Raw genomic sequence first — 12,869 nt, 5'->3', positions numbered from 1 at the left:
CCATCCACAGCAGCAGACCAGCTAGATTTCTTTTAGAATCTGTGATTTGAACCTGGATGGGGAGGTAAGAAGCCATGAAAGGTGTTGATAAGAAAAGGAAATGTTTGACCCTTAAGTATATTTAAGAAATGTCTCTAGAGTTTCAGGCTGTATGTACATTATCCTTTGTGTGTGTTCTTTGAAAGACCTTATGGGGTTGTACATATACTGAAGTGTCTCAATCCTTTTGGATATTGATTAGCAGCATATTCTAGCTGTATAGAATGATACTCTAGTAATCAGGAATTGTGATAGTATATGGCCCACTGTTTTCTTCCTGTGCACTGTGTGTGTCTGTAGTGTATATACATACATTGATGAAAGTATTTCCACACTTAAGGAAAGGAAAGACAATGGAAGAGAAAGTTGATCTGGTATATGAATTAGTTACGTAGGTTCCAGGAAAAGATATTATTCGTAACCACTGATACCTTCCTTTTTTAGTAGTGAGAGAATTTTGTGACATGACCATGAATCCTTAAACAAGCTCATGTTCTGTCTGGAATTGCATGTTTTGTCAGGTTTTGACAGGACAGTGACTCTGGTTTATCAAGAGAATAGGCTCCTGTCAATGACTGCAGAGCCATTGTAACAGCCTGAAAGGCATTTATTTATATTAAACACTGTCTCTTCCTCTCCAGGTTAAGGTGAAAAATGTCATTAGTGCTGTTAATGCTGCTCAGTTTCTCATAAATAACAACGCTTCTCAAGTTATTGTCCAGGTAATCTCTACTTGATTAAAGTACATTAATTTATGATGTCATGGAGATAGAGGTTGTCTTACTTTTGTTCACTTACTTTTGTCTGTTCCTAGGAGACAAAAAAGTACATGGATACCATAGTTGGCTACTTTGAGCAATACATTGAGTGGGTCAAGGAGTCGGTAAGGTGCATTTACTTCATAGAGAGAAGCTGCATTTAAAAAAAAAAACATTAAAAAGCTAAATAATAATGTTACTTTGATAGTATGTTTTATAGTTTCAGTTTGTAAGATATTTGTACTTATTATGAAGGGGAAAACTTGTCTTCTATAAACAGTATTGTTGTCTTTGAAGTAGAGTAGAAATGATGAGTTGTGTTGATTGGAATTAAATGCAAATATAACATTGTATCATTTTTCTAGGGCTAGCCTGAAATCTACCATTTGTCCTAATATTGCACTGAGCCTTACCCTGCTTAGTTCAAATTGATGTCATTAGCATCTTATTTTATTTGTCTTTCTTCAGCTGCAGCCTTTGAGAAAGTAAGCTGATGTTTTAAAGATGATCAGTTGATAGCATATCCCACTGGAATTTATTTTGAATTTGGATAGGGTGAGAGATAACAATTTAGTAAACGGTATCTGTAACTGTAAGCAAGTTTTGAGATTTGTATTCTATTCCGTTAGATACTCCAAACTGTATTTTTTAATCTGTCTTTCAGATTGCCATGGAGGTAGCAGCATGCAAGCCTATTGCCAATGTGATAGATACAGCAGTAGATATTTTTTTATGCAGCTATATAACTGATTCTGTGGTAAGAAATATTTTCTGTTACTCAAAATTGGGACATCAAGTGGGAAATTCTTTGAACATAAATCTGCATTTAATTATTCTGACTAGACTATTCTGAAGTATGATAATAAAGTATCAGATTCAAAGTTATGCGAGGAAAAAATGTTCTGATCTGGATCTAGTCCAAAGCCAAACCAGTGCTGGACTTGTTTTAGGCTCCCATTAAACTTAGGTTTCTATTAGCAACAATTCTGTAAAATTAACTGTTCTTAACTAAATTTCTTCCAACTTGAATTGGAAAGTAAATACAGTACTACTGGTTTGGAATAAAAATTCTGGACAGGGTGGGTTTCAGTTTGATTTCTTGATTCTGAACCACCTTGAAATGGAAAAGCATAAAGAACTGAAGTTTCAGCTGTAACCATTTCTAACTTAAGGGGATGGGGCAGGGGCAGGAAGTGAGTGAGAAATACCAAGGAAAAATTTTCTCAGGTATCTTTCCTGGAATCTAGAAAACCTGAGTGAGGTTTTTATCACTTGACTTGTAGCAGACAGATCTTGATTCATTCCTGTACAGTGGAGACTTTGAGCATGACTGGTAGCAGTATATAAGGGTAATAGTGGCTTTTTTCGTCTTGCCAAAAGAGCTTGGAAAAAGGACAGCATGTATTAAAAATGGGATAAGAAACCACATGCCTGGAAACCACCTAAAACATCTCCTACCTATTATTTAGCTTTATGGCATTTTTAGCCAGGTCCTAATCATGCCACCAGTAAATGCATGTAATCAATCAAAGCCAAAGCACTCTAACCTTGATAATGCTTAACCATGAAATGCTTAACCTTGATAATGCTTAACCATGAATACCTCCTAACCTGCTGTTGATTATCTCATATGTTACAGAGCTTCTGTTCTCCTTTGTGTAGCCACTAACCATCTGGTGGAAGATGGACCACAATTTTCCTGATGATAGAACTTAGCTGAGTCATTTATAAGTCAAAATGCCTCCAGCCAATACAAATCAAATTTGAAAAATCATCATTTTAACACCTGGTGATAACTCAGTTCAACTGTATGATAATGAAATTAGTTACACAAACAGGCTGCAGTTAGCAAGTTTAAAAGTACCTTGAAAAAGTGCTGGAAACTCAGATTTTGACAAGAACCACAAGACAGACAAATACTTCAAAATATCAAGAACGGAAAAAGAAATATTGTGGCTAGTAAATTAATGCTGAGACACAAAATTACTTTCTAGCCCAAGACTTGACTACGTTGAAATAACTTTAGGGCACTATGGCTGCGTAGCTTTGAGCAACTTCGGACGTATTCCTGTTTGGTTACATTTGTAAGATGGTGGTGTTCTTACTTTAGTTCACACTGACAGTGGAGATTGCTTAACGTGCCCTGTTCCACATTAGTACGAGGAGCCTCAGATAGTCCACAAGAGCAGTGCCACTAATTTCTACTGTGTTCTTTGAGTAACAATGCTTAGAATATCAAGCAAGGATTCAGTATTTTTCTGATAAATTTTCTCTGTGATTTTTTTTTTTTCCTGGATTTTGCTGTGTTACAGAATACCTTCTGGTTTGGTTTGGGAGGCTCTTCGATATTTTTAATTCCTGCCATAATTTTTGCTGTAAAACTCTCCAAATACTATCGTAGAATGGATACAGAGGATGTGTATGATGAGTAAGTATGTATTCCTAAGTAAGCTAAATGGCAAATGGATTGAAATGTTTTTTCGAGTATTTCACGTGAAGGCACTGTAATCCTTAAACCTTCTGGGCTGTCAGATTAGAACTGCATGTGCTTGTGAAATACTGCAGGTTTCAGTTGACGCCTGCAAAGTGCTTCATGCAGGTGGGCTTTGGTTGCCTTGACTTGCTGTGATTCTGTGCAGATATGGCCAGCTCTGACTTTGAGAAACTTGTTTCAGAATGAGATCTTCAGAGCTTTGTGTACAACATTTATATAAATATCTTCCAAATGTGCAAATTATTAGCTTGCTAAGTAACCTGTTAAGGTGAATTATGCCTGCTTTGTAATCTCCTTGAATTAATTATTTACTTTCTTACTGTCTTAGTTATTCCTAACCAGTCTTTCCTTTTTCAATTGCAGTTCCTCTGTCTCAGGGACTTGGCATTTTACTTTATGATAACTGTTCTTACATATTTTCCTATCAGTTTTGGTTTTACTATTTCTTTTCTTGTCTTTGTTTGCTCATTCATTGTTCAGTTAGCCTGTGCACTGCATTTCTCAGATTTCATACTGGTCATTTTTCATTACATGTTCACAAGTCAGTAGAGCAGAAACAGGCATGTACAGCTAAAATTACTCACTTATTAGTGTCTAGTTAATTACTCCTCCTTTTCTGTGTTTTTTAGTGTTGAAACTATACCCATGAAAACGTAAGACATTTTTGCTGGTATTTGTTAAAATTACTTTATTCAGGTGGGAAGGTTTATATTTTTAATGTAACTTGTTACTTCAAGAGAGGTAACATGTTCTGTTTCACCAGACTTTATAGATAATCTTAGAATATCCAGCTCAAAAAGAATAGCTAATTAATTAATTAATTTTTGGAGAGTATAAAAGTATTAAAAATGTAAAATTATAATTATGCTGTAACTCCTGAGTGTTACAAAGGAAAAGTTAAATTCTATTGTACAGACACATTTTATCTTTGCATATAATACTATCATCCATGTACATGTCTTAGAAGCCATAGTGTACATAGTGCATCTTATAGTTAACATGGTCTTTCTTGGTGTATTTATTTTATTACAGTACGGAAAATGGTAATAATGGTTATCATAAAGAGCATTTATATGGTATACACAATCCTGTTTTTACAAGGTAAACCAAGTCTGCAACTGCATGCCTTCATGTGTCCTTACTTCATCTACTATATTAATAACCTATCCAATTTTCTGCACGTTTTAAAGTGAATCACTTCATTATCTATTTATGGATTTTTTGCATGATTACTCACTATAGAAAATGCTGTATGATTTATATTTCTTAAATATTTTTTACATAACAGCAGATACTGTAGTAATTTCCAGCAACTTTACAAAGCGATTGCCTAAATTTGATCTTAAAATCCGGGTAATTAGGTATTTATCTAGGACAGTGGGTGGGTGGTCCTAAATTGATAAACATATTAAAATATTCTGATAGCAATTGAAAGTGATAGGATGGGGTGCATTCCTACTCCTGAGTTTTATTTTTAGATGGTGAGAAGAGCTTTTCCTGTGCAAAAGGCAGGTGCAGAAAACATGAACAGAGAAAATGGGTGTTCCTGCTAACGTGCCATCACAAAACAAGAAATTCAAGTTGTGTTTAAAAAGGAGGCGATTTGGGTTCTTTTCTGTCTCTACAACTCCTGTGCTGTAAAACCTTAGCTAGTTGTGAGACATTGAATTTCCATAGGGGTAACATAGCATGTCCCACAACTTCAATATTTGGGTTTGCAAAATATCCAAGTTGCTTAAGGAAGGATCTAATTTATGATTGAAATGTGTAGCTCACTGTGCCTTAACTTGCAACTTCATGACTGAAAGTATAGGTTGAGTATTGGCAGAGAAGTAAGAAATCACCATTCTTTCAGTAATAGGTAAATAGCAAGAGAGCTCAAAGTTTGGAAGTCTTGCCAGATTTTATGGCTGGATTAGTTGTATATTATTATTTATTAGAACTGTATTTTACAATAATTATTTACTGACCAAATCTTGATTCCACATTTCCTTTTGAAGGAAGTATTTATATATAATGTTTTTAGTGATATTTAAGGACACAGTTGCTATGGTCTGTTCTGCAAATGAAGGGTACTCCCTAAATTAACCTACCTGTTTAATTCAAAAGTACTCTGCACTGGCATATCTAAGGACTCTCAGTTTTAAGGACTTCTGATATTTTACATGAGAGGAAACTAATAATTGCCCAGGCCTTAGAAGTCCCTTTCTGATCTTTGAATCTTTGGTATGATTGTTAATACTCTTCAGGTTCATAGCACGTTTTCTGTGATATTTCAGTGATTGATGAATAGTTTAATACAGTGTTCCCGAATAAGCTAAAAATTACTAACATACAGTAATCTTTTAAACAAAGACCTACGAGTTCAGTCCTGACTTCCTTTTCCTAAATTTTAAGTTACTCAAAATGGCCTTCCATAATAAAAAGTAAGGATTCAGTTTGAAGCAATGCTGTCTTCTGATGTGCTAACTGAGATAATTTGAAAAACTGCTAATTATGAGACACGTACTTTGAATTTCTCAGTCTGGGATTCCCATAGCAATAGAGTCTTGTTTTTAATTTTCATTTCAGCAAACTCTTCACTTTTATGCTATCCTTGCTTTTTCTCATTTGCTACAAATTATTTTGGGAGATACTTTGAGAAAAATGACTTTGTATAGATCTCTGTACACCTGTACTTTTGCAGGTATAAAGATTCCCATATGGTGTTTTTTTGTCCTTCAAAATGAGCTGGATTATTTTGCTGGAAAGAGATGCAGATATCTTTCTTTATAAATATAAGATATGTAAACACAAGTGTGGGATCTATATGAGGTATATTTATATTTGTATGGATATCTCACACAGGTGTTTTTATATACCTGTTGAAGATAGAAATATCCTCAAATGCAGCCACCATTTTTGTGAGAGCAGAGTTGGAGGCTGGATTAAGTTCTCAAAGGAGTGGTGTGTTGAATAGGTAATCCAAGCATTTCTTTCTATCATGAAACAAAGAAAAACCAGAAAGGCTGGTAGAGAAAACCGTGAATCTATTTCCTCTTGTTTGAAAAATTCTTGATTAAATGGGTAAAAGCTTGAGAACAGTTTGTGCCAACTGAGCTTGTCTCTCCTTAGTTAGACATGGTATTTCTGTTCCATTTGTGGGCAAAAGAAAATGATGGTTTTGGTTTGTGTTTTTTCTTGTATAGCTCTGTGGAACAGTGGTAACACATACTGGAAACATTAAGGGGTAAGTAATAAGCTTTTAAAGTCAATTCTAGGTTTATTACTTTACTAATTTTAAGAAGGCTGCTCTGCTTTCTGTAACATGAGTACTGTAAGGTTTAAAAATAAAAAAAAAAACTATTGAACCTTATTGATGTTCATATGAAAATCTATGCCTTCATTCTGCTTAAATTACATAATAATTCTGTCTTCATCAAATTTTCCTGAATTGTTTTTGTGATTATTTCCAGGCTATATAAATGAGGCTCAAGATTCTTCTACGGGAATATATCATTATTCTTCCAAGTGTATTGGCATTTGCATTCATCTTCCGAAATACTGAGCCACTTGTTTTATGTCACCCATACTGTAAATCCCAAATGTACTATTGAATGTTATGCCATAAACTACTGTACAGGATATTTTGCGATCAGGGCACTGCCTCTCAAATACCACTGTTCAAGGCTTGAATTAAAATGTTTTTTGTTTTTTACTTTTTTACACTGGGCTTTCTACCTTATATCACAGTATATAAATTAATTAGATTAACAGCCTTTGCATAGCAATCCTCTGACAGTTGGTCAAGTTCTTATCTTAAATTGTTATTTGTGTTAAATACAATACATAAACGTTTACATAAAGATACATTTTTGTATACAGAGACTTTTGTATATACATTTTTCTTAAAACTTGTGTTTAGTTAAGATTTTAAAATTGTATAATACTCTTCACAAATGAATTTACCAGCATGATCAGTGTTGCTATTTGGTGCTCTTGAATGACCACTTTGGACTAAATTTGAAGTGTAATGGGATCCACAGTGTCTCTTTGTGTCTCTGAAAAGTTCAGTTGCAATTTTGTTTTCTCCCTCTTTTTTTAATTATTTAATATTTAGTGGGTTTTGCAGTATAGACCTAAAACGGACTTTTTGGAGAAGTTTGTTTTGAAACTCATTGGGTGGGAGGGTTGGGAGTGTGTGTGATGCGTAATATAGCGAAAAAGCTAAGCTGTCTAGAGTTCAGTAGTACTCAAAAAGAGCATGAGAGACGTCATATGTTGGTGATTTTTAGAATGCTTTACATTCTCTGTCTCCCTTTTCCTCATTCACACTCACTTTTGTAATGTCCTTAATAGTATCACTGTTAAGCTGTGGCTCTTTCAGGGGGCAGTGATAATATTTTTGCTAAAGAATTTAAAAATATGATTTCCAATATTGAAATTCAAATATATTTAGCAATTGGAGTTAACTTTTGTACTATTAAGAGTTACTGCCTTGAATTTAGGCATACAGTTGCGTTGCTGAATTAGTTAACAGCAGAATTCATCAACAAGACCAAAAGCATCTATGTTACTAGTATAAAACCTTTTGGCAGGTGAAGTAATTGGGTACATTGATCTAAAATAGTGTCTCTTCATATATCAGTATTGTTAACTTTGTTTCCAGCAAAGTTCATTGGCCCGAAGTAGCGATAATCCTGTAAATCATTCATATAATTTTAAGGAAATACTGAAAAGTGATACCAGTCTTTGATCTGGAATAACCTTAAGTTTTTCATTTTTAGGTCATAAATGGAAACATTTCTAATTGACAGTATGTAGCATATGTGTATATGTAATGTTCAGAACTGCAGATTTTTAAAAGTTTCTATTTTTAATTTGAGAAAATGTTCCCAGTTCATTTAAATAAAAAAGAACTTGCTTAACTACCTGACGTTTGATTCTCAATTGCTTTGTTATGTAGACCTGACTCAGAAGAGTTGCACTGAGTTAAAATCTTATGAAAATGAATTTTTTTACCCTGATTAAAAATTTCTGCTATATTTGACTTTTGTTGATGACTTCAGCTTAAGCAACCTAAGAGACTAAGAATTGGAGCAGGAAGGACTGAAAGAACAATGACTGTGGGTGAGGGAGCTTCTGACTTCTACACAGGATGTGATTTATGCAAAGATGGTAGGATTCAAGCTAATGAGTTGTGGAGGATATCCACATACCCTGCAAGTGCTCAGGGTGTTGTTTCTGTAGTAGGGACAGCAGAATTAAATGTTTGCCAGTTCTTCAGCTCCCATAGTTCACTGCTGGCATCCTAGCTTAACTTGTAAAAGGACAATTGTTTTCCACTGATATGACAAACCCTGAGCTGTTTCATCTGAAGTGCGGGCAGAGAGAGGACACAAATGTCAGATGCGAGTAAGACAAATGCTTGGCAGTAACATATTAACTGTAGTACATAAATATACCAGAGCTCTTGAGTCCAAGCTTTGGTATTTGTCCTTATCCTTGTAGTCTGATTTGTTTTCATGATTACACTTCAAAAACTTTCAGAACTGGTATAAAGTAACTTTTAAGTTGTTTTGAGCTCTTTAACTATTATTAGAACAAGAGAGAGAAATGCCTTTAGTTTCTAATCTAGGAACTGTCAATGCTGTCGTGCATAACCAAGTGTAAATAATACATTTGTTTGTCAAATATTAGGAGGTCTTAGAGTGCTTGCAGTAGGGATTTGAAATCCTTGAAATGAAGTGTGAGGTGGGCAACAAGATTCTTCTGTCTAGCTGGATGACGGGTGAGAAGACTCCTCAGAAAACAACAGAAGAGAGAATTGTAAATCTTAAGTAGGCATGTACCATTGCTGTTTCTCCCAAGACTTGACAAGAGGGGCACACCACTGTGCTTTGAAAGAGACAGGAGGAACAAATGGCAAGAAGCTAGAAATGAGACCTCTACTAAAAATGTTATTAAATAGCCTTAGAGAGGGGATGAAAAGAAAACAATGTTGTTCTCTCTGTCAAATGATATTTAGTCATGGGGAACTTCATGATACGTTCACTGGAAGAACAAGGTTCAGGCTACTCAAAATGGCTGCTCCAGGTAGCTCTGTCTTCAAGCAGGCAGCTCTTAGACTAGCTGAGGTGCCACAGCAGCTAGGGACTCTATTGTCAAGTATTAGACAAGCATTTTTTGCAATTTTATTTTTTTGTTCTGCCTCACTGTTTGTTGAATGTTTTTGCCTTGGTATTTTCTTTAGTGACACCTTTTGAGTGGCTAGGTATACAGAATGGTGTTGTATTCCATTATGTGTGGCCATTCTTAAGCCTAGGGTTTCTAGCACCACACAGTTATTCAAGTATACCTAAATAATACAATACGCCTTCCAGAAGCTGTTCAGGTCAGGCTGGGTGTAGCATACACATCTTCAAAAGACGTGCCTAGTGGGGTCTTACTAGCCAGAACAGTACTGTGGCTTGCAACAGCATGGGAGGGATTTTTCCATATGATCTCCTGAATGCCAAGGGAGTTACCATGATTTTCCGTAGCTCTACTTTTAGTTACTGCAGCAGAAACTGCTAGTACAGGATTCTGCACTAAAATATTTCAATTCTCTTGCCTTTGTTTTATGGTGTTTTTACAGCTCATTTATTATCAACAGGAAAATAGCTATTTAAACAAAAAAGTGAAAGGTGATAAAGCACAAATATGTCTGCCATGCTCTGGGGTCTATTCCCTGCTGCTGAGACCCATGATAAGCTAGTTCTGTTGTCTTGCTCTGTTGGCTGAAAGTAACCCATGGTGTGACAATGATGATAAAAAATTCCAAATGTTTGGTTTATGTTTAGGCCTGTAATACATTACTTTGCTAAAGCTTTATCCCTTATCTTGCTTAAATATTGCAAGTCTAAAAATCTTTCATGGCTCAAAGAATGTGATTCTTCCACGTGTCCCCACTGCGTGTCATGTGCTGACAAAATGAAGTACTAAAGTTGCATCCTTACTGTGCAAATCCACAGAAAACGCATTCCACAAATCAGCCTTTATTAGTAGGACAAATTTATAATCATCCAGATGTAGCTGAATAGATTGCTTTGGCACTTCTATCTGTTTTTACTTCAATATGGTCTTACAAGCTCTGGCATGAAGATAGCTATAAAGCAGCTGGAGAATGGAAAATATCTGTTAAAAATCAAATATGACATGTTCATCCTGGATAGGAATGTGCTTCTCAGTTATACAACTATCGTTCTGTATTTAACTGCATTTACAAGATTTGTCTTGTTACCTTCTTGGGAGTTCACAGGTTATTTGACATTCCCTCAGGCTATAAATTATGGGTACATGCCTACTGAAGTGTGATTTATTATTTTTATAAAAAAAAAAAAAAACAAAAAAACCCAACTTTGCATCCCATGTTTCGCTGGAAAGAGGCTTCTTTGTGCACCAAGCCTTTAAATTGTGAGCAGCCACTTACTGCTTTCACTTTTTTGGATCGTGTTGCTCAAGGATCTCAGTCAACTCCTCTCATCATGAAGAGTTTTGCTCTTCTTTTCCTAGTAGTGATCTGTGGCATGGGAGGATTGGGACAGAAGGTGAAGCCAAAGAAAAGAAGCAATGGTGAAGAAATAAATTTTCGGACTAAAACCAAAGATGTTTGCACAATGAGCATGAGTGGGGACGAGGAGATGAAACTTAGAATTGAATGCAGAAGCCAAGGCATGTCCTACTGGTGCGAATTCACTGGCAAGCCATCAGTCTGTCGTGCTTTCAGAAACAATCCAAAGATTTACTGGAATCAGATCGCTGCAGAACTTAGAAAGCTCCCGCACGCTTGTGAATCCACACAAGTGTTGAAGACCGCCATGTGCCAAAGGGCTCCCACAGAGGCTCTCATGAAGCAAATAGCTGCTGGTATGGAGCCAGAAGATCTAGCAAACCAGGACAAATCAGTCCAGAAAACTTCCACTTCTATGAGGGGAGCAGGGAAAAGCTCTGTTAAGAAACTAGGGAAACCTCCAATACTGCCTCTTATAAAACCAACCCAACATGGTCAAGGGTCTGAAAACGAAACGGAAGCAATGAAACTGGCACGGGAACATTGCTGGGAATCCCTGCATGGTTTCTGCTCCTACATTATTGGCATCTTTAGAGGTTAAGGATTTTCTTCAGGTAAAACTTCCATCTTGAAGCACAGCATAATATACCTAAGAGTAATCCTGTTGTAGTTTTGTTTTATTTTAATCTTGAGGGTCTCTCAGGGGTGTGGACAGAGGGAGGTTCTAGGCTCAGTCACTGAAATCTAATGTGGCAAAGCCTGTAACTGTGGCTTCTGAAAGGCTGGACAGCCTAAACTCCCAGTGATGGCTACTAGTTTGGGACTCCCTGATGGCCTCCTGTGAGGTCTTTGGTATGTACTGAGATGTTTGTCCTATCTGTTATTAATCCTATGGTATTTTAGTTCTAACTGTTTGAACTGGGCTTGGTTTTGGCCTTCTGTTATTCCTTCCTTCTTGTGCTGACTTTTGGGTTTAAGCCAGCAAAGTAAGATAAATAACAAATGTATCAGATCCAATAACAAATGTATCAGCTAGAACAATTTAAAACTACATTCAGAAAATGAGAGGATAAAGCTTGTTCATCAAAACTGCTAGTTAATAATTAACCATTTTGATTATAAAAATTAGTTCATAAACAACTTGCAGAAATGAGTAAAATCAGACAGACTGTCTTGGTTTGCGGGTCTGTTTTCTGTAGGGGCGAGAGGGGATTGAATGTCTGGTAAGTCTCAGGTTTTCAGCCAGGATTTAAAAAGGCAAAGCCCGCACAGAAGTGATTGGTTTTGTACCCACTTCCATTTCAGCTCAGCTGGTGACTAAACCTGGCAAACTTTTGACAGAAATGGGAATATATGCAGCATGAGCCAGCAAGTGTTCAGGCTGCTAATGATCTTACTTGTGTTTAATACAGCAAAGTGACTAATTTTTTTTTCTTCTTTGTTTTGCAGAGCAAAATTTTTACAGCTGAAGAAGGGTCCGTGCTGTAGTTTAATAACTTGGATGTAAGAATTCTGGTTTAAAAATTAGTCACCTCTATAAATCTTGTAGTTGTTTTCTGTTTGCACCCCTAAAATGAAACTTTTTAACAGCCCTGAAAAATGCATGAAACTGGAGTGACTGTACTTAAAGTGTTAGAATGAACTAACTGTTCCTAGGTCTGTTACACACCAAGGTGTACTGCATTTATGTAACCAAGGTTCCACTTTAAGAGTGCTGACCTTGAATAGGTTTTTGTGTGTGCTGATTCACTTCAATTTGTTAAAGGTGAAAGCTGTAAATGATGCTACAGTTAGTGCAAACAATAAAAATAAGATTTTTGAAAACATATTCAGTGTGCATTCTTAAAATTTTAAATGGTGCTACTTGTATATAGTCATGGTATTTGATACTTGTTTCTTAAGAGATTGTTGGTAGAACATGTAAGAGAAGTTACAGGTCTGAGTCATTACCCACTGTGAACATGTTTTCATTAATATTAATATTTTCAATGTTACTGCGTTTATATTACAATTATAAGTTTCAGCCAGCAAGGAAAAAAAGACTGGA

At 35.8% G+C, this 12,869-nt stretch overlaps 2 protein-coding genes across 4 annotated transcripts in view; both read left to right on the top strand.

Moving 5' to 3' along the window:
• The window catches only part of PROM1 (prominin 1), a 57,267-nt gene extending 50,747 nt beyond the window's left edge, over positions 1–6,520 (top strand). Inside the window, exons 20-26 of one of the 3 annotated variants that reach the window (XM_010576817.1) lie at positions 681–761; positions 854–922; positions 1,462–1,554; positions 3,110–3,225; positions 3,921–3,944; positions 4,324–4,392; positions 6,480–6,520. In XM_010576817.1, coding sequence (XP_010575119.1) covers positions 681–761; positions 854–922; positions 1,462–1,554; positions 3,110–3,225; positions 3,921–3,944; positions 4,324–4,392; positions 6,480–6,498 — 471 coding nt within the window. In that variant the 3' untranslated portion in view covers positions 6,499–6,520. The remainder of the gene's footprint in view (positions 1–680; positions 762–853; positions 923–1,461; positions 1,555–3,109; positions 3,226–3,920; positions 3,945–4,323; positions 4,393–6,479) is intronic. The other 2 variants (XM_010576818.1, XM_010576819.1) reach the window with 2 other exon arrangements.
• A 3,820-nt stretch (positions 6,521–10,340) lies between these two features.
• On the top strand, positions 10,341–11,430 carry FGFBP2 (fibroblast growth factor binding protein 2). The gene has a single exon (XM_010576816.1). It carries the CDS (start codon positions 10,680–10,682, stop codon positions 11,421–11,423), a length of 744 nt encoding a protein of 247 aa, XP_010575118.1. The 5' UTR covers positions 10,341–10,679; the 3' UTR covers positions 11,424–11,430.
• Positions 11,431–12,869: the final 1,439 nt, after the last annotated feature.

This window comes from Haliaeetus leucocephalus, unplaced genomic scaffold (genome assembly GCF_000737465.1).
Source record: "Haliaeetus leucocephalus isolate CR32 unplaced genomic scaffold, Haliaeetus_leucocephalus-4.0 Scaffold545, whole genome shotgun sequence".
NCBI lineage: Eukaryota > Metazoa > Chordata > Aves > Accipitriformes > Accipitridae > Haliaeetus > Haliaeetus leucocephalus.
This window is presented reverse-complemented; position numbering and strand designations above follow the sequence as displayed.